The sequence below is a fragment of the Gavialis gangeticus genome, unplaced genomic scaffold (genome assembly GCF_001723915.1).
Source record: "Gavialis gangeticus isolate Ggan-Ray unplaced genomic scaffold, GavGan_comp1, whole genome shotgun sequence".
NCBI lineage: Eukaryota > Metazoa > Chordata > Crocodylia > Gavialidae > Gavialis > Gavialis gangeticus.
This window is the reverse complement of record NW_017729033.1, coordinates 26261474-26282292: the sequence shown is the minus strand read 5'-3', so window position 1 is coordinate 26282292 and position 20819 is coordinate 26261474. Positions and strand designations below refer to the sequence as shown.

The 20819-nt window shown below is 43.0% G+C and overlaps 1 protein-coding gene across 10 annotated transcripts in view; it reads right to left on the bottom strand.

Annotated features, from left to right (window-relative positions):
* The window catches only part of ABLIM2 (actin binding LIM protein family member 2), a 318470-nt gene that overhangs the window by 38780 nt on the left and 258871 nt on the right, over window positions 1-20819 (bottom strand). For 8 of the 10 annotated variants that reach the window (XM_019526465.1, XM_019526462.1, XM_019526467.1 and 5 more), the window contains 4 exons: window positions 10309-10367; window positions 6530-6584; window positions 4439-4503; window positions 4200-4280 (listed from right to left, as the gene is read on the bottom strand). In XM_019526465.1, the coding sequence (XP_019382010.1) occupies window positions 4200-4280; window positions 4439-4503; window positions 6530-6584; window positions 10309-10367 (260 nt within the window). The remainder of the gene's footprint in view (window positions 1-4199; window positions 4281-4438; window positions 4504-6529; window positions 6585-10308; window positions 10368-20819) is intronic. The other 2 variants (XM_019526461.1, XM_019526470.1) reach the window with 1 other exon arrangement.

The window sequence follows — 20819 nt, the reverse complement described above, 5'->3', positions numbered from 1 at the left end:
TTCCCTGCACAGAATTGACTGATACTTGCCTGCTGTGCTGGGCAGCCAGTCACCCACATGCCGGGCTGTGATCCTGGCTTTGATCCTGGCTGCATGTGGACCCCTACCCACTCCTGCTGCAGCTGCCTAGAGCCTGTGGCTGGGCTGCCTTGATGCTCTACCCACTGCCCTGCATCTGGGGGACGCTTCTGCCATCTATGCCTTTCAGGCTTGCAAAGACAGTTTTACAAACACTATTATTACAAATCTTAAACCAAATTTCCTATAAAAATGCTGTTCTTAACACTGAGGCAAACTTTGACTGTTTTATTGTAACTCACCTTGAAGTAAAAATTCTTGTCTTATTAATACAGCCTTCCCTAAAGTCAACTTACGATATGGTTACTAAAGAGACCTTGTGCGTTCAGAATCATCAGTTTAAGTGGCATTGATGTTTGACAAGATCAGGAAGGCAGAAGGCAAGGTAGAGGTGCACCTTATGGACTAACTGAATAGACTATTCAGTCTATAAGGTATGCCCCTGTAACTTGCTTTCTGCCTGATTTCAGACTAACATAGCTAGCTACCTCTCTGCTCATGGGTGGTACCATGCTCAGCCATATGAAATGGACTGCAGTCAGTCTACACAAGAAACTTGCTTGGGTGGTCAGGTATCTTCTTTTCTTATTTGCGTTCTATACCAAGTACTAGTGTTACTCCACAAAGGCTCAGTCAAGTTTTATTTTCTGCTTCCATGCCTCTAAGGCCTGCCCTCATGAGTCTATGGGATACTAAAAAAGGTAGCCAGGCCCTGTACAGGCTCTCCAGTTGAAATCCTACTTTTTTCCTGTGAAGCTGCCATAGTGGAGGGAGGCAGAGGCTCCTGGAGTTCTGGCCTTGCTCCAGCCTGTGGCTGGCTGAGCATACAACTGGGTAGCTATGTTACAATGTGTAACTAGTTTACCAGAAAAAATGACCAACTCATTTTCTTTGCAAAGCTACTTATTCATAGTGATCCAGGAATGCAAAAGGTAACTCTCTCCCCCTTGCCCCCACAGTCTGTTCCTGTCACTCAGCTTGGATATGGTTTGAATGTGTAGCTCTGGTGCCTCTGTTTTGCCAGTAGCTATAATCCTATTAAAATGTTGCTAACTTAATTGTTTAAAAAAACTGCCATTCCCTAATAAGTGTAAGATGCCGCACAAAGGGCTCCTTTTTCAGAGGTACGTGTTTAACATAGTGCAACAATCGGCAGAATCATTCTGGTCCCCTTATCGCTTTCCTACTGCAGGTTTAAAGCACATCTTGTTTATTATTCTTTTGCAAACCACTGTGAGATCTTTGAAGTGGTTGGGCTTCTTGAGACATTAGGCACAGGCCTGCACCTGGTGTGAAACAGGCTGAGCAACTTTAATGTTAAACAAACAGCCATCCCAGCTGAGGACAATGTATGAGTTATTGATAATGGCAGCCAGGACATCCGCTATCCATCCAAAGCAAACTATATGTTGTCTTAGAAAAGCAGTTTGGAGCTGCACTCTCTATTCAGACCAGTCTGATGTATTTAAACAAAGACTCTATTCTTTAATCTTAAAAAAAAGGAGTCCTTTAATGTATAGGATGTGTCCAGATGTGTGATTTTCCCCCTTTTTGGGCTCTTTATGCTTTTTATTATGCCTCTGGTGCCTGCCTATGCCCTACTCTTAAAACAGTACACATCTGAGACATTCTCTTTCTTACAGTCAAATCAATACCACTTGCTGGGTAATCAAGTGAGAAGCACACTAAAGTGCTTAAAGAGCATACACCAATTCCAATAAATACCACAGGCTGTGCTATATGGATCCTTAATAATGCAGTCACTATTTTGTCTTCACAAAGAAACTTACAGCTGGTTAATAGTTTTTTTTTGTTTTCTGCTTAAAGATGAGTGAGTTTTCTCCTCTCCTCTTCTTGGCAAATGTAGTAGTTTTGACCTTAGAATCATGGTTTTTTAAAGACAAAATTTTCCCGCAGGAGCAGAATTGCTAATCAGTTTTATGATTTCTGATTCTTAAAATTAATTGGCATTAATATATATCAAATTAAATTACTGAGGTAAATCCTGATTTTTATTATTCAGACAAAACTTCACACAGGTCAATGGTGCCTGAACATGAATGTAGGGATTTAGTCCTTTGGAATCATCTTTTAATATGTTTATTATAGGGACACTTAAAACATTTGTGTCCCTATTTTGATTACACTGTCACTAGCATGATCCCACTGATTTTGAAATATGTCTCCGGTTCATATTAGTGTGAGTGAGAGAGTCAGATCCCCCATTTCTCTGGAAACAAAGGCTCACATCCCAGCAGGATAAACTCTGCCTTTGGTTATGTCCAAGCAGACACATTTAGTAACATGGGGGTCCTAAAGACGTGCACTGGAAATCCAGTGTGTTGGAGCAGATTCGATTAATTGAGCCTGCTGGAGCACAGAAATCAACACGCTCCAGCAGCCTTCTGCGTCCTGTGTATCAGCGTCCCCATGCATCCCTGCATGGAAAAAATGGTGGTGTGGCGCTCTGAAATAAAATATGTTTAAGCTTTAGTTCAAAACACCATGCTGCCATTTTTTCAGCATGGGGACATTGCTACACGACACGAGGGCACTTTTCGTTAGCGTGGCTTGCTAATTAAAGTGTCCAGTGCTATGTCCCACAGCCTGTGTAAAAATGCCCTTGGAGGTTATTCTGTAGGGAGGACTTTGCTATAGACATTTAAAAGGAAATATCTTGTTTGCTCAACATGGACGCTAAGGATCCCATGAAAATTCATACATATGAAATTGGCTCCTATTACTGTGTTCACTTGATACTAAGATGGGGTTCTCCCTCCCATTTAACATGGTGGGGGCAAGCCCCTTCATTTTAAAATCTAGTACCAACCAGGGCAGCAGGGGCCAAGTGGCAGCTGTGGCATGGGCTCCAGCCCCTACCCAGACTTGGGGCTGTGGCCACAGCTGCTGCCTGTTCCATTTTCCCCCTGCCACCTCTGTACCCCACCATCTCCCCCACTACCACTCTCTCTCTCCTCCCTCACCTGTCCCTCTCTTCCCCACCTTACCTTAGATCCATGCTGGCAGACTCCATGCACACTAGAGCCTGGGGCACTCAGCATGGGCCCCAACACAGCCCCGTAGCAGTGGTGTACAGCCCATACATCTACTACAGGGCTGGGCTGGGGCCATGTTCAGTGCCCCAGGCTAGAATGGGAACAGAACTTGCTGGCATGGAGCAAGGATATGATGTGGGGGAGCAGAGACTTGGGTAAAGGGGGCAGGAAGAGGAGCAGAAGTGGAGGAAAAATGGGTAGCCTGAAGCTACAAAGGGGCAAGCATGGGGCAGAGGTGGCAGGGGGCAAGCACAAGCAGGGAGCAATCTGCTTGACCTCCCTATATCACCTGCCCCCCACTTTCTGTCCACCTGCAGTGGTGGGGAAAGGAATGAATTAAAGATGACCCCCTCCTACTCCCAGTAATTAGGTTAAATACATGGGAAATTATAACAAATTTATATTTTTCCATGTATGGAATCTAATTGTTGGGGACTGTCTTAAATTCAGGGTCATCTTAGATTTGAGTAAATATAGTATCTTGGTTTGGAGAAAGAGAGAGGAATTATTCCATGTCCCTGTCAGATGCTCAATGACTTCTTTATTGTTACGTAAGTTAAAGAGAACTGTATAGTTTGCAAACGGTAACCAGCACCTGACAGGATCAGAGGAAAACAGGGCTGGATGGATCTCACAAAGTCATCCAGTCCAGTCCCCTGCTCAAGGCAGGATCATCCCCACAGGTCTATCTAACCTGCTTTTGAAAACTTTCAAAGATGGATGGTGCAGCACTTGGCAGTATAAGCCTGCTATGCAGGGTTGCCTGCAGTGAATTGGGTATGCTGCCAATCCTGGTTGCCAAAATAACTGTTTGCTTTATATCACTATCACTAACATTAAGTTAATGGACAAGCCTGTCCTGACAAACAGACCAGATCTCCAGCTGCTAAAAACTGGGGTAGCTCCAGTGAGGGCAAAATAGCTTTGTCAGCTTATACCTGTTAAGGATCTGCTGTATGGCTTCTGATGTTCATTGGTGTGAAAGCAGTTGGGAGTAAATGTAATTGTAATTAGCAAATGAATGACAAGATAATTTCAAAACCAAAAGTCTAATGCCAGTCCTACCTCCAGCCTGGTTCTGTCTACATCCTTAGGTAGTTTCACCCGAACTCGATTTGTTACAATAAGCGTTTCATAAGGATAGATCTGCCAGAAAGAAAAGAATTTGTGAGCTCTACTGAAATATGCATCTGCAGTGTGCAAATGTCAGTGTGTAACTTACTAGTGTAAACGGTACATACTTGTATCCATATTTGACACAAACATTTCACATGGACACAATAAGAAAAAGGAACACATTTAACCTTGCTAGGATGGGCTGAATCTGAGCTTTCTTCCAGTGTTGGAATGGCACTTCTTACCTTGTATTCTGCAAGAGAACAAGAGTTTTGATGTGTTAGAATTTGTAGGTTTATTTTACAATCAGATATGAGAATAATTAGCTGAGATGGCTTGTTCTCATGACTCTATTTCCCTTACATTTTTTCTGGGTAACTTCAGGCCTTTTCACCCTGGTGCTCTGGATGTCCCTAACTGCTGAAACCATGATTCTGGAAATTTACATCAAGAAACACATAAGATTGTTTCCTGAAGCCATGGGGTTAAATCTGTATGTCTGGTACTCCAGACATACAGGATATTCAATCTTCTCAAATGCCTTATGTGTGTGATAATTTGATCTCTTACCTAAAAATCCCTCCTTTATTTTTCTTTACTAACAATCATTAAACCTATGGATTATTACAGACACTGCATTTGGGGAACATATGAAAATCATCAAGTTAATAGAATGTTCCAAAATGCCAACACCCTACACTTGGATCAACCAAAGTGGAAATAATGATAGCACTGAAAATAGTAAGAGATTTGTCTGTGTTTTTTTTCCCCTTTTCCTAAGGCTACTGGGCCTAAACTTGCCCAAGAATATTGTAGTTAGGTCATTGTCACTAGATATGAATACCACATGGCCAGCAACTTCCATATGACTCTGATGCTTAAAAAGACAACCAAGATAGTGAGCAGACTTGTAAAAAGCTTTTATTGTTGAGGTATTTTAAATGAGAGATGAATCTACTCTTTAAAGCCATACTCTTTTCTACTTGGATGATGAGGCAAAATACAAAAATCCCCATATAGACATATAGTAAAGCCTGAGGGTGAGATTTTCAGAAGACTGTAAATGATTTAGGAGCACCGCTTCAATGGGGTCTGTGGACAGATATATCTCTCAGCTATTTTAAAAAGGGACTGGGAGTTGCTGCCTAGAAGTACATGTTGCTTTTATGATGTAACTGTCTGCATGCTCCTATATCTGTAGAAATGAGCTATATTAGTGTAATTTTAACCAAGAGTGAAACAGGAGCTTTCAGATGTAACAGTTAGTTACATAGTAACAGCTTATCTCAGTATCATACCATTCTGGTATAATTGCTACATCTGTCTTTACCAGAGGTGCTCAATCAACAGGCCGTGGGCCAGATCCAGCCCATGGCACCATGTCATCTGACCCACAGTGCTCCCCATGGGTCCAGAAATCTGACAACAGGGGGGGTGGCAGTCTTCCCTGGCTTCCAAATTTCCAGAGCCCTAGGGAGCTCAGGGCCCTGTGTGCTAGACTGGGTGCCTGATCCCAGTGCGCAGGGCCAGGTCAGGGTGGCGCTGGGCCCCAGGGCCTAATCCCAATGTGGTGGGGAGAGAGAGGGCAGCACCAGGCCCCTGGGGCCCAATCCTGGTGCGTGGGGCAGGAAGGGGGCAGTGCCAGGCCCCAGGGTCTGATCCTAGTACATGGGGCTGAATATGGCTTGAGGACTGGTCACATGTCACTGGAAAAGACCGAGTGCCACTAGCCTTTATGCACCTAAATCACCTAGTCTTTTGAAAATCCCACCCCAAGTCTATATTCCGATTCATGATCATACTAACTTCCAGTAAGGCAAATTAAAGCAGATAGGTACTACTTTTTGGCATCCTATAAAGGGTTCAGGTCCATGGTAACAGAGAGATTAAGCCGAATGTATATGTTTTTGTCATGAGTCGTCTGTTGTAAGGTTGACTGGCCTGAACTTCCTCTCTTCCTTTGCAATGAGAATATCACCAGTTACATGAGGAGAACAATGAAGGCCACTGCCAATCATGAGTGATTCTGGGCCTGACCCAATACTCCGTTACATGAGTTTTATGATGACAGGACATCACTGAAGCCCATCATTCTCAGTAAGGTAAAAATGACCATAGCAGTTGATTTTCTGCAACAGGGACATTGCTATGCTGTGCCACTGTTAACAGAATCCTTGGAGGATCTTAGATAGGTAGCTGTCGTGGCAAGATGTTAGCAAATGCCTCAAAAGTAACAAAACCATGAAGTATAGAGCATCTGATATTGTGGTGCAAAGTACCTTTCATCCCCCAACTGGCATCCTGGTCTGTTTCATATTGGCCCATATTTTCAGGCTGGAAGACAAATAAATAAAAAGTGTAGCAATAAAATACACCACCCAGGCAGCACCCACTTTGACTATAGAACACTGTAGGGAACAAGAACAATAAAAAAAGAAAACCTACCTGGGTGATGAAAATTTAAATCCTTACAAGGCAAACTACAGTTTCAGTATGACACAGTATAATTTTTCAGAGCAGGCAACCGAAGCAGCCACAACTGCCATCCATGTGCAAGTGCAGAGATGAGATTATGCCAATGGAACATAAGCAGTGTTGAGCAAATGACTGTCACCCACGGCTGCACCCATGCTTGCAGGTATAATTCGCAGCTATGTAACAAATGTCCAGAGATCAGGCAAATGCAGAGCCTGGGTATCCTTAGGAATCCTGCAACACTCTCCACTTCAACAACCCTCCTCCAAGATCAAAATGACACAATATTGCCATTTTATTCTGCCTTAAGCCCCAAGTTAAAAAAATTAATCAAAACAAACTCTCAAATTTACACATCTTACACCTCATCTTGCATGGGGCACACAATCCTGCTTTGAGTAGTTGACTGGATAAGCTCCCTTCCAACCTTACTTTCCCATGAACCTAAAAGGGAGAAACACTAGGGACTCTCTAACGCCTAACAGGGACTTTATTAATGCTGTTTTATATGGAAGATGCTCAGATGCCAAAATAAACAAACAGAGGGAGATGGGGCCAGGTCTTTGACTTCTATTCCCTGTGCATTCTGAGACTGCTTCAACTAGACTGCCAATCCCCGGAAGCACCAAACATAAGAGAGGTGGAAGTGGGGGAAGAAAGGTACTTATATCCCCCCAGTAAGTATACTTGTTTTGAAGTCTTGGCACCTGGGCTAATGTCTAGGCATGGGTTCTGCCATGCCCTCTGCTGCACCATGCCCTGCCCTGACAGCATCCTAACACAATGGGCTTCCCCAACACTGTGCGCTGTGCCATGCTGCTCTGCTCTGCCACATGTCCTCCCCTCCTTCCCTCACCATGGGACTGAAAATAAAAGCCAGAGGGAGGGGAACCTGGAGCCTCTGGAAAATGGTAGCTGGGTGGAAGCCCTGGGGTGGGGAGAACAAATGAAGCCCTCATGGGCTGCCAGTTGGACAGCTCTGACATAGATTAATGGATTAATATATCTAAACCAGATGGAAATGTAGTGGGGAATTGGGTGCCTAAATAATTTAGGCTTTTTTGGACACCTTAATACAAACATAGCCTTTTGTTGCACAAATGCAGCCACAGACAAGTTCTGCACACACAAGAAATAGTTGTGCACAAACAATATAACATATTTTTGTGCCCGTCACTTCCTCATTGATGAGTGCTATGATGATCTGTTGACTGATATTACAATGTACTGGAAAAACAGTACTTCTATGTGATTCTTGAGTTTCATTCTTGCTTATTAGGGGAGGAATTATGTACATGGTTATGTTTATAAAACCTGTAGCACCCTCTTTTTTGTTTTATCTTATTATTCAGCACTGGGAGGACTGATTAAAACAACAAACCACAAAAGTTCATATAAGTCTGCATTCCAAACACAGAATATCCACGCTGAAAAGAATGCTACAGTTTTGGCCTAAAGGACCAGACCGGGAACAACCTTTTCAACTTCTGTGCAGTTTTCAAGTTGGCTGTTGCACCATTTAGACGAAAGAAATGCTGCCATCTGCTGTTCCCAAATGTCTATTGCATGGTTGAAATCTGACTAGCAAAAGATCTCCAGTACTTGTATTTGGTATAGAATAATATATAATTTGTTTTTGTCCTTCCCCCTATAGCGTCTGCATACTCCTGGCCAAGCAGAGATAAGGCCGTGGACAAGTCAGCCAGCAGAGGCCATAACTGGGACTTTGGTAGCTCTTTCTCTCTCCCTTGTACCCACATAGAAAGCATAGAGAAGTAGAGCTGAAAGGGACCTCCAGAGGTCATCTGATCCAGTGGTCTCAAACTTTTTTGTACCAGGACCCATTTGTAAACATTGATGGGCAGTCCCAACCCAATAAACAATTTTAGCAGAAAACAGTCCTGGCACTACCAGTGCCCCTCATTCCCACCCACAGCTCTGCACCCCTGCTGCTGCCCCTCACTCCTGCCCCCCTGCCCCCAGGCCTCATCCCCCCAGTGTGTGGGTCAGCGGTTGTATGGGGGGTGGGGCATGGGGGAGCACATGCCCTCCAGATTTGTGTACCCATAGCGGGCATGGGGCTGCAACCTAGCTGGACTGGTAGGAGCCACCTCCATGGCCTAATGGGCAGGACTTAATGCAGGAGGGCGGAGCAGGCCAGTGAGACTCATTGCTGCCACCACTGCTGGGACCCCCATGCCAATAAACAGTTTTAGTAGAAAACAATCCTGGCCCTACCAGGCAAGGAATTTCTCTTGTGTTGAGACTGCTTTGTGACCCTGCAAATTTGGCTCACAAGAAAAGGCTGGAGCAAGGGTGTCAGCTTTCAGGTCTCAAGGTTTTGAATTTCACTTCCTTTCAGGTCTCAAGGTGTTGAATCAAAAGGAAGCAAAATTCAAATTCCTTGCCCAAGACAGCCTTCCATTACCATCCTCCTGTGAAATATTAAACATCATAACAAGAGAGAAGCATAATTCAACATCCTACTTGCCATCAGACAACTCTGAGGTAAACAGACTGCTCTGACTTTTATCTGAGCCTATTTTGCATAAAATGAACTTTTCCAGCTAGGAGATCTTACACCATCTTCCAGCTCTCCTGTGAAATGTGAATTTTCATTTCCACTTCGGAGAAATTTTACAATCTTTGCACTCTCCTATGCCTAAGGAAGGGTGTGTATGCCTGAAAGCTTGCAAATAAAGAATTTTTTTGCAACTATCTAGTAGGTTTAATAAAAGATATCACCTTCCCAAGAGTTCTGAAATATAAATTCAATATTTCTGTCAATTCCTAGCTCTTCCAATCTTGCTGCCCCCAGGAATGCTCTGCAGCCTGTCTGTTTGGTAAACACGCCCTAGCCAAGATCACATACATTTCCTGCTATCAAGTTCTTTTTGGAGACATTAGCACAGCAATTATTAATATTAACTGTATTGGAGTAGCACCTAGAAATCCCAGGATCCCACTGATCTCTGCTGTGCTTTCATATAGACACAGAATTAAAAGATGGTCTCCAGTCCAAAGAATTTACTGTAATTATAATCAGACTCAAGGGAAAAGTATTTTTGCTACTGAGGGCTCTCTCATTACACATTTTACTGCCCTTCTCTTTCTGTGCTCTCTTTTCATCACCCTTAAAAATGAACCCTAATAAAAATTGGGCAATATTTCTGTGAATGCATTGGAGAAAATCAGACTTCTCAGTTCAGGAAATGCAATCTGTCTGTTGAGTGCTCATCTCTAGCATATGACAGTTGTTTTGTTTTAAATACATCCCCATCTACAATTAAGGCAAACTTTATTGACTTCTACTAGTATGTGCAAACTACATTTTGGATGAAGAAGCAAGATTCCTAATGCTTGTGTCACACAAAATTAAAAAGCGAGAAGCCTCAATCTGGATGACTGCTGCAGAAGGACATAGCTGAAACCCCTCAGCATATGAATACGTCATGCAAGACTGGTAGCCAAAAAGTCTTTGAAGTACTCTATGCTGTTACTTTGTGATTATTTAAAATGTTACTAAGCTGTCTATTAATGTTATGATATTACTTGCTGCATTGCCTTTTAGATGCATACCTACCCGATGTAATCCATTCTTTCCATAGCCAGGAAGAGAAGCAGATTTGGAATATGGGAATCCTGAAAAAGATGCAATGTATACAGAGATTTTTAGCAAGCCTCTTTACATTGGATTCATATGTACAAGTACAAAGGACAAGAAAACAAACAGAAAAACCTCTGAGATATATTTAAATTGCAGGACACGTTACAGCTATGTGTGGCTTTTGTTACTGCTACAGGAGATTTTTTTTTTAAGATATAGAGCTATACCTGTAAATCATATTATGTCAGGATGTGATCATGTTAGACCTCATAAGGCTTTCTCTGGGAAGAGACTCTGGAAGATATGTATGTTGAGGAAAATATCTAAGGAATAACAGGATACTAGTGCTGCATCTGAAAATTGTGAAAGCTTGGACAGTGTCTCTTGTACAAAATTACAAGTCAGCAGCTGGAGCAAGACTGGGATGTGGTAACAAGCCTGCCACAAAGAAAATCAAACTCCGCTAGTGGCTTGCAATCCATTAGGTCTATGAGACAGTGGAGCCTTGCAGTACTCAATGCCAGACCCACACCATAAGATAATAACAGTCATAATAACAGTCCTTGACCTTCTACCACACCTGAGCCTAAAAAAAATAAGTGATATTTAAAAGTATTGGCAGAGACCTGACCCACTCATTACATAAATGTAACAAGACTCCAAGAGCAAGCCAGAAAACCAAGTGAATTGGGGAGAAACCCACAAACTACATCTAACTCTCAATTGAGCCAAGTGTCACTCACTAAAGAAAAGAAGTAAAATATCCACTTCAAAGCAAAGCCTGTAAGAGACAAGAAAAGTCAAGGTGCATTGAAAACATGTCTGTAAATATATCCTGTAAATATATCCTGGTTAACACATTCCCGCTTTAACACCTATTTCTAAAGCAAACATCCAATATCTGTCTAAAGTTTTATGCTAAATCTATCTATGTGACTGCATCTAACCTACCTCATACCTACTGTATGATCCTCACTGCCTCACATTTGCATTTATTAATTAAGGCATATTTCTCAAATAGGCAGTCAATTTCTAAATATTTATTATGCTAAACCAGTGTGTATTCTCCTGAAACTCACACTTATTGCATCCAATGGACTCTGATCTTCACTATCTCCATAAGCCATTTGATGCAGGTATTTATTGGGCTCCATTGTTAAAATAACTACTGAAAAATAGTATTTTGTGGTTATCTTCCTAAAGGTACCTCATTCAATCAATACCCATCCTATATGATTCCAAACTGATCAAAAGCTTGCAAACTTCACAAAAGACACAAACAGGATACAATTGGAATATGTTAACTCTGGCCTTGCCTGCTTTGTTGGGACTTTGATTAACCAGCTATCAAGAAGGAATGCTTTGAAGCTATAAAATTAAAACAGTATAAACAGCAAGACAGAACTGCCAGCAAGGTGTGTGCAGTCCAGGGAAGATCAAGAAGCCATCCTGCACCACCCAGCACATGAGTGAAGCATCCACACTGTGAGGCTGTACAAGAACTGCTTCCTGCCTGCATTGGGTAAAGTTCTCTTTGCAGCTAAGATAACACAGGGATTAACAGCTCATTTTATATTGGGAAAGTGTCTTTTTCTGTCATTTAGTTTTGTAACTTGTTGGTAGTTATTAAAGCAAGCCTTTCTGCTATTCATCAACCGAGTGTTATGTCAATCCATAAAGCACTAGGTTAAAAATTTGGTTTCTAAGTGCAACACCAGAGGATTCAGGCAGCGGTAATCTTTCTTTTTAGCTGCTGAGCCACTACCCAAGGGTGATATTAAATGTGCCATCACTTCAGAGGTTCTGTCTAACTGTGTTCAGGACAGTCTTCATAAAGACAGGGAGAACTCCATGCTGTGTTATCAAATTTCCCTCCATTGTCAAATGGCAACGGTATTTTCCATTTCTCATCTTACCATTGCTATGAGCTAGTACATAGTTACCTCATTTCTTCCTCAAATAACTGCATTTCAATCATGAATCCTTTACTTTTTCATGTCCTTGTGACAAAGTATTAGATGAAATTATCTTTGTCTGCTGTTCAGGTTTTCTAGCATTATTACAGATGCTGCAAACACCTTAAACACTTGTTTCCAATTCTTATAGAATCAATCTAAATAATGGGCCAGACTTGTAGGAAGTAGAAATCTGAAATCCTTCTATTCAATGGACTTTTGTCAATTTACACTAGATAACCTGGTCCTATATGTTTACAGAAAAGATAATTAAGAAAGGTCATGATAAAGGTAGAGGAAAAAATGAATGATGCACAGAAAAACTGTAACCAAGCATCACTCTGGTGTGAGACTGCCAGAACATCAATGAAACTAAGGCAGCTAAAAATGATAAGAGAAAAAAGGTGTGTGAACTCCCTTTGGAACTCATTGCCACAAGATTTCACTGAGGCCAAAAGCTTTGGAGGATGTCAAAAAGGTATAGGCATTTCAATGAATAATGAGGAAGCCAATGGTTCTATTAGATGGGGAAGTAAATCCTTACGTAATATCCTCATTAACTGAGTTGTCTAGAAAAAAGATTATGAGCAAGATATTCTATAAATTGTCAAAACCAGGAATTCTTTCACCTTCTTCTGAGGAATATGACACTGATTTACTGTTTGTGACAGGAGAATGAACTATATAGATTGCCTATCTGATCCAATATGGAATACTCTGTTCTTAAAGAAACAAGGATATAATTTATTATTGCTTATTATTTGCTTTGCAACAGCACCTGCAGGTCTGTAACAGGGAACCCTAGCCCTGTCACCAGAAAGCAGGTCCACCCCTTTCAGGCCAGAACTTTATGGCCATGGAGTGCTGGTAAGGAAGGGGTTAAATGCCAAGGCTGGCCAGCTAGTCAGCTGACCGGAAGGGGCAGGACTATAAAAACTCTGGGCAGAACAGGAGCCGAAGGGGAAGGCCTGCCTCTGAGAGCTCCACAGAGGACCTGGGTGAGTGGTCCAAAGGTGGGAACTAGGGAAGCTGTGGGGAGACGGCAGCCGCAGCACATCAAGGACTGTAGCCAACAGAAGGGAGCTGAGGCATGAGCCCTGAGAATGTAAGCTGACTTGCCACTTTCATATTGGTTATTATTTTTTCCTTTTTTTTTTGATTATTGAATAAGACCGGCAGTTTGGGTGAGGCTATTAGGGGAAGGAGGAGGCCTCATTTTGGGGACCCACTACAGAGTGGGGACCCTGGCGCCAGCGAGGGAATGGCTTTTGGGGGGTGCACAGACCCCAGCACCAGCGAGGGTGTGGTTTTGGGCCGGGGGGCCAGGCTCCAGACTGGAGCAGGAAAGGGGGCCACGAGCCTCAAGACACCGGAAAAGGCTACAGCCTCTGAGTCAAACCCTGTTTAGTGGGTTTAGATGGGAAGGCCTAGCTAGAGAAAAAAACAGGGGTCAGGCCTACGTAGGTGAAAGGCCCTAACATACACAATACAATCAGCAGTCTCCCGCTCACGAGAACATCATCATAATAATTTTCCATCAAGACGTGGCAGGCGAGTATAGGGTGGGACATAAGAGCTCCAAAGAAGGCTCCAAGGGCACCCTACATAAAGTGCGGATTACCAGGGAAGATGGCACTGGGGAGGGTGACTTACTACAGGGTCCCAATCTGGGATTAGGGATTTGTTGTGTAGAACATATCTCTAAAATGAAGTTATGCTCTCTGCTTCTGCCTCTCAATCATAGAAAGGATGGTGCCAGAGGTGCACTGGCACCAGGTGCCCTCACAGTACCCCGGGAGTCAGTGGGGGCAATAAAAACATCTGGCACCAACAGCCAAGTGATCCCAGCTGTGATCACAGTGTTAACTGGAAGTCACTGCTGCCCCATGCACTGGGTGCGCAACTGCATCCTATGCTGTTGCTGTCAGATAAATTAATTTGGAACATTGCTGGGAAACAGATTCCTTGGTCCTAGCCCTCTCTGTTACATGGAGCAATGATGGAGAGTATATGACTTGTATAGCTAGGTATATCCCATAATACTTGGACCTAACTGCAACTATAAAAAGACAGAACAAAGTAGCAACAATCATGGGGTATAAAATCCTGCATTTGCATGATTTAGGAATGCAGGAATTGCAGTTTCAAAAGCCATTCATAGCTTTTCTAGGGTACTGGAGAATTCACTGAGGTAATTTCAGAGCCATTGGCTACACACTGAGAACTCATGGAAGTCAGATGATGTCTTGATGACTGGAAAAGGGCAAGTGCAGTGACAACTTTTAAGAGGGGAGAAGAGGATTTGGGGAACTACAGACCAGTCAGCCTGACTTCAATACCTGGAAGGATCATGGAGCTGCTCCTCAAGGAATCCATTGTTAAGCACTAGAGGAGAAAAAGGTAATCAGGAACTTCCTGCCTAGATTCACAAACAGGAAGTCATGCCTGACCAACCTGATTTCCTTCTATAAGGTGACATGCTCTGCAGATGAGAGGAGAGCAGTGGCTGTGATATACCTTGACTTTAGCAAGGTTTTTGCCCCGGTCTCCAATAACGTTGTATCATAATAAGGTAAGGAAATACAGACTAGATGAAAGTACTGTAAGGTGGAAACATAACTGATTGTTTCATTGTGCTTAATGAGTAGGCTTTAATGGCTTATTTGTTATTTGGGAGGAGGTATTAAGTGAAGTTCCCCAAGGGTCTGTCCTGGGCCGGGTATTGTTTAATGATTCAGATCATGGAGTTGAGTGCATGCTGAGCAAACCTGTAGACAATACCAAGTTGGGTGGAGTTGTTGTAGACACTCCAGAGGGTAGGGTTTGGATCCAGAATAAGCTGGTTAAATTGGAGAAATGGTCCATGATCAATCAGATATGCTTCAACAAGGACAAGTGAAAGGTCCCGCACTCAGGACAAAATAACTGCATGCACAAATACAGACTGGCGAGTGACTGCCTCACTACTGCAGAAGAGGAGCTAGGAGTTACAGTAGATCGTAAGCTGAATGTGAGCCAACAGTGAGCTCTTCTTGCCAAGACAGCCAACAGCATACTGGGTTGTCATAACAGGAGTGTCTTCTGAAAATCAAGGAAAGTGATTCTTCCACTCTATTCAGAACTGGTGAGGTCTTACTTGGAGTACTGTGTCCAGTTTTGGGCCTTACACTTCAAGAAGGATATGGACAGTTTGGACAGAGTACAACACAGAGCAATAAATATGACTAGGGGCCTGGGAAGCATGACTTATGAGGAGAGGCTGAAAGAGCTAAGGTTATTTAGTTTGGAGAAGAGAAGACTGATGAGGAATTAGATCATGGTTGTGAGATACCTGAAAGGCAACTACAGAGAGGATGGAGATGTGCTTTTCTATGACTGTGGAATCTCCATCCTTGGAAACTTTCAAGGGCTGGTGAGACAGACACCTGGATAAGATGGTTTACTAAGGAAGGCTCCTGCCTTGAGCAGGGGGTTGTACTAGATGACCTCATGAGGTCCTTTCTACCCTGCTTTCCTCCGATCCTGCTTCTGTCACTGGCTGGATTTAGGTGTTAAACCCCCAGCATCTTCTGGCTACTGATAAGATATTATGGCAGCAGAAGGACATGCTTTGAGAATGGTTTTAAACCAAATTAAACTCACTTTAACATATAATAGGAGATTTATACTGAAGTGTTAATGTTAATGACCATTTATTTTAGAATTAACTTGATGAATTTTGTGTATTAAAAAGCAGAGAAGTGAGATACAGGCGACATCTTGTGGCCATTTGGAAAAATTCCAGGGAGAAATACTGGCAGAACTAAAGCCAACAGGAACACTTCCCTTTATTTTAATGGAGATGGTATTTCACCAAGGTCTTTATTCCTCTAAACTTCTCAGGGGTTAGATATACTGGGAACATCTATACAAGACAATACTGCATAGTGGTTACTGAGCATTTATTTAGTACTTGTATGATCAAGTACTAAGTAAACACACAGTAACTAGAGTTACTTCTCAGTAGTGCTGGCAAATGCCTTTTAAGTGATGCTAATGCACTGCAGCCTAATAATACTGCCAATAGCATATTAGCTCTGTTGGTGCTGTGATGTGCTACTGAGCAGTATTATTAAGCTACTGCACAGTCAGCATCTCATGTAGACGTGCCCACCTTGTATCTAATTTCTGCTTGTTTCTTTTAAGGACAGTTAATTTCCTTGGGGTGGTTACACACATCACATAATTCAATGCTGACTAAATACTTCTGTAATATATTGTAGTAAATTTCTTTATGTAACTGATGGACTTGTGACATTGCATCTTTACCAAGGCAGATGCTATAAATATCTCAACTATATTCTTAATTGCTATTGCTCCTGCTGTTTCCAACATTGTATTTGGACCATTCCAAACTTGTTTTTCAGCACATGCATAATTAGAAAATATTATAAATCAGGATCCATGCTGATAAGCGACTTTGGGGGTGTAAGTACCTTTGTAGACCTGGCCCTTTGTGCTTAAAATTATGAATGATGGCAATGACAAACAGCCTATACTTAGAGGTTACAAGTGTAAAGGTGAATCTACATTTTGTCAACACTTTAAAAAGGATTTATAAAGGGGAAAATCTAGAAGTTTTATAGAGAGGGAAATCATAGAAATGTAGGTCTGCATGGACTTTTGGAGGTCATTTAGAACCACCCCCGGCCTGAAGCAGCATCATGTATACCCAAAGCATCCTGTACAAATCCTAGTCTATCCTATTGCTAAAACTACACAACTGACAATGTCACACAACCAGCCTGCGATGAGTAAGATGGGGGGAAAATGGCAGGCAGTGTCCTGCTGCTGCAAGGGTTGTCAAAATACACTCAAGAGTTCCAAGGAAGAGGGTAACATCCCATACTACAGAGAAAGACAAAACCCACACAGTCCATACCAGTCTGACCCTGGGGTAAAATTCCTTCCTGACTCCAAATGTGGTGATTGGTCTGATCTGGAGCAGAGGGGCAAGACCCTTTAGCCAGGAATTGCTGGGTTTTAGTCCAAGCAGGAGCACTGGCACACCTGAGTGAAACCCCCAGCTTTGGCTGCAGCCCTTACCCAATTCTTTTGAGGAAGGTAAGCCCCCACCGCCTAACTGACATGTGTAGCAACAGGTGGGGAACTTTCTTTTCCTTACCCCATTTGGCAACCATCAAAATCCAGAAGCATGGGAAATACCCATAGAAGGACAGAGGCATAGTTACGCCTAGATAAACCCTAACCGATGCTTCTCTGACCTCTCCTTGAAAACCTCCAATGCTGGAGATCTCACAATTTCCCTAGGCACTCTAATCCACTGCCTCACTGCTTTACCAGTGAAGAAGTCTTTCCTGATATCTAATCTAAACATACTTTGTCATAATTTCAAGCCATTGGTCTGCATCCCACTCTCTGAAGCAAGACAGAGAAGGTGTTCTCCCTTCTTTATGGCGGCCCTTCACATATGAGGACTGCTACCTTCTTCTTGGTGGTTCTTCACAGACAAAGATGTTAGGAAGGTAACTGCCCACACCAGCTGCAGGCCTGCTGGTCCAACTGCAGAGAGGCAAATCCTGCTGCAACAGTTGCATGTGTATGACTGATTGCTGCTAGATGAGGGTGTATCTTTCCTCCCGCTCCTCTTCTCCACAATGCTGGGTCTGCATTGACATACAAAGAAGGCTGCTGCCTTTTTGATTTGGAGCCACCAGGCATCACGATCTGTAGCCTGTGTTTCCCACAGTTTGTGGTAAATATTACAGGCAGAAAAGTTCCCCTTACAGCATGGCCTTTGGTAGGCAGTTGTCATCCATCCAGACCATGTGGCCTGCCCACCGCAGCTGAGTCTGCAGGAGAATCGCCTCAATGCTCGTGGCTTTGGCTCTTTGTAGCACTTCCACATTGGTGACATAATCCTGCCAGTGGATCTTGAGAATGGTGCAGAGGCAGCACTGATGAAAGTGCTCAAGGAGGTGTACGTGGCGGCAATATAAGACCCATGACTCAGCACTGTACACTAGGGAGGAGATAACAGCAATTCTGTACACCTTGACTTCAGTCTGTGCTTGTAGGCTATGACTATTCCAGACCCACTTTTAGAGTCTGCCGAATTTTGCTAAGTGTTTCGTTTCAAAGCTGTTTTGACCTTCTCAAGCTCAAAGTAGTGAAATTGAAATGAAACAAAAAGCTTTGAAACAGCTTTGAAATGAAATGAGGGCACTCAAAACATTCTGAAAGTTTCAAAATGTTTTGAGTTTTGAAGCAGCCTGGTGGCAGGAGGCAGCGGAGAGCCAGGGCTGCGCTCCAAGTGGCTCCACAGCCCCATGAAGCGGAGCCCAGCGGTGGGAGGCAGGCAGAGCCAAGGCTGCACCCTGATCGGCTCCGCCAGCCTCATGGAGCTTAGCCTGGTGGTGGGAGGTAGGCACAGCTAGGGCTGCGCTCAGCCTCCCACTGCTGGGCTGAGCTCCATGGGGCTGTGGAAATGCTTAGAGCACAGCCCTGGCTCTCCCCTGCCTCCCACCACCAGGCCAGACGAAAGGAAGCTGCAGGTCCAGGGATCCTCACCCCTAGGAGGAGTCTGGCACAGCCCCACAGCCCTCCCAGGGGTGCAAGCCCCCAGATCTGTGTGCCGGATGACAGCAGGCTGCTGCTATTGGCACTTGTCACAAGTTTTGCTTTGAACAGTTTGAAGTGCAGTTCCTGAGAAACCTCTGCACCTATCTCCTTGAAACTTGGCAGACTTCATGCCCTCAGAAGGGGATACCATCCCTACAATTTTTATCTGAAGAAGGCAAGAAATGACAAAGTTTTAGCCATTTTCATGATTCCCCATTATAGTCTATAAGCAAAACATTGAAACATCAAAACAGTTTCGATGAAATAAAACAAGACAGTACTTCCAAATGAAATGAAACGATGAAATGAAACACTGTCCCTTTGAAACAGTGAAATAGACGTTGAAACAAAACAATGGTGTTTTGCACAGCCCTAGTGCCTACCACAACAAGGCTCTGGTCCTGTGCTAGGTCCTGGACTGGGTGTTGCTGTAATACTTCCCCCCCACTCCCCCAGCTTTCCATACTGTAGCTATCATGATCCATGAATTATGCAAGAGGCAAGGATCTGGGGGGCAATATCTTTCATTGGACCAATTATGTACTTGGAACAGTTACACAAGCTTTCAAATGCAAGGCATTCTTCATCAGGTCTTCATGATAACTTGATGCAATCTTCATCAGGTCTTTATCAGGGCTTGATGAAGAAAATGTTGCATTAGAAAGCCTGTCTAACTTTATTCCAACTTTATTCTAACCAATAAAAGCTATTACATCCAAAAAATCCTTGCCTCTTTTTAAAAGTAAGGGTAATCTGGGTGGGAAATGGTGGGAAATGACCCTAAACTAATCATTCAGCCAATCATTTATAGATCTTCTTTAGCATAATGACAGAGCTCAGTATCAAGGGCACTATCACAATACAGCAAGTCTGTTCTTAAAGAGATAGTAACTGTTGCTTTCCTTTAGGCCTGCTATTTTAAATGAATGTAAGTGTATTTAAATAAATAATCAAACCATTTATATTGAACCATTTATTGATACTGTGTTTTGAGTGGATAAGCTTTTGTAATTAACATTGATCTTCCAAAACAGAAGTGTAACTGCCCTTAGAAGAAAAGTTCAAATACGCAATGGATGGATGTACAGTGATTGAGTACATGAGCTTGACACATTATGCATGCGGCTATGTACTTAACATAATATGCCTATATATGCCCAAGTTACTGTAACCACACGATGTCTATTAAGAATTCACAAGAAAGGATAAATACAGCCTTGGAGAATGAATCAATCTTAAACAAAACACCAATACAATGGATGGCTTAAAACAACATTGGCACCCACAGTGCCCATGAGCTCTGAACGGAGGAAATGTTTTGCATAGAAGGAAGCTAGTCATTGCTGGCAGCAATGTCTGAGTCTGCCCCAGACAACTGTATAGACTTACACAGATATAACCAAATAAGGTGGTAAGGATTGCAAGCCATTTCCTAACTATACCCAAAAATTGGGAACGAACATAAGGTAAATGGCTAATGTTCTAGTTTTCTCTGCAGCTTCGCAAAGTAATTTTGAAACTTTACAAACTAATTTTCTCCCACAAAGAGCTCAATGGGAGCTAAGAATATGTTTATACCATGAACAACGTGTGCCCCCAGTGGCTGGGGTGGCATGGCTGTGCTGGTGGTGGCTGGGGGGGCACAGTGGTGGCGGGACGATGGTGGCGGGAAGCGTGGAGCTCCTGCAAATGCTGCCAGCACTGCCAGAAGTGTTTGAGTAGCTACCATTGATGAGTCTGTCCCTATGCATAATCCAGTATTTCGGGGTGGGAAGTCTTCTCTGTTAATGGCTCTTCCCTTATAGTTCCCAGCTCACTTCTATGATGCTGTCAAGTCAAGGACTAAGATTCTTGTGTTCTCTTTTGCTGTTTAACACAGGACTGTTTCTGGAATATATGGTCAGAGGAGAC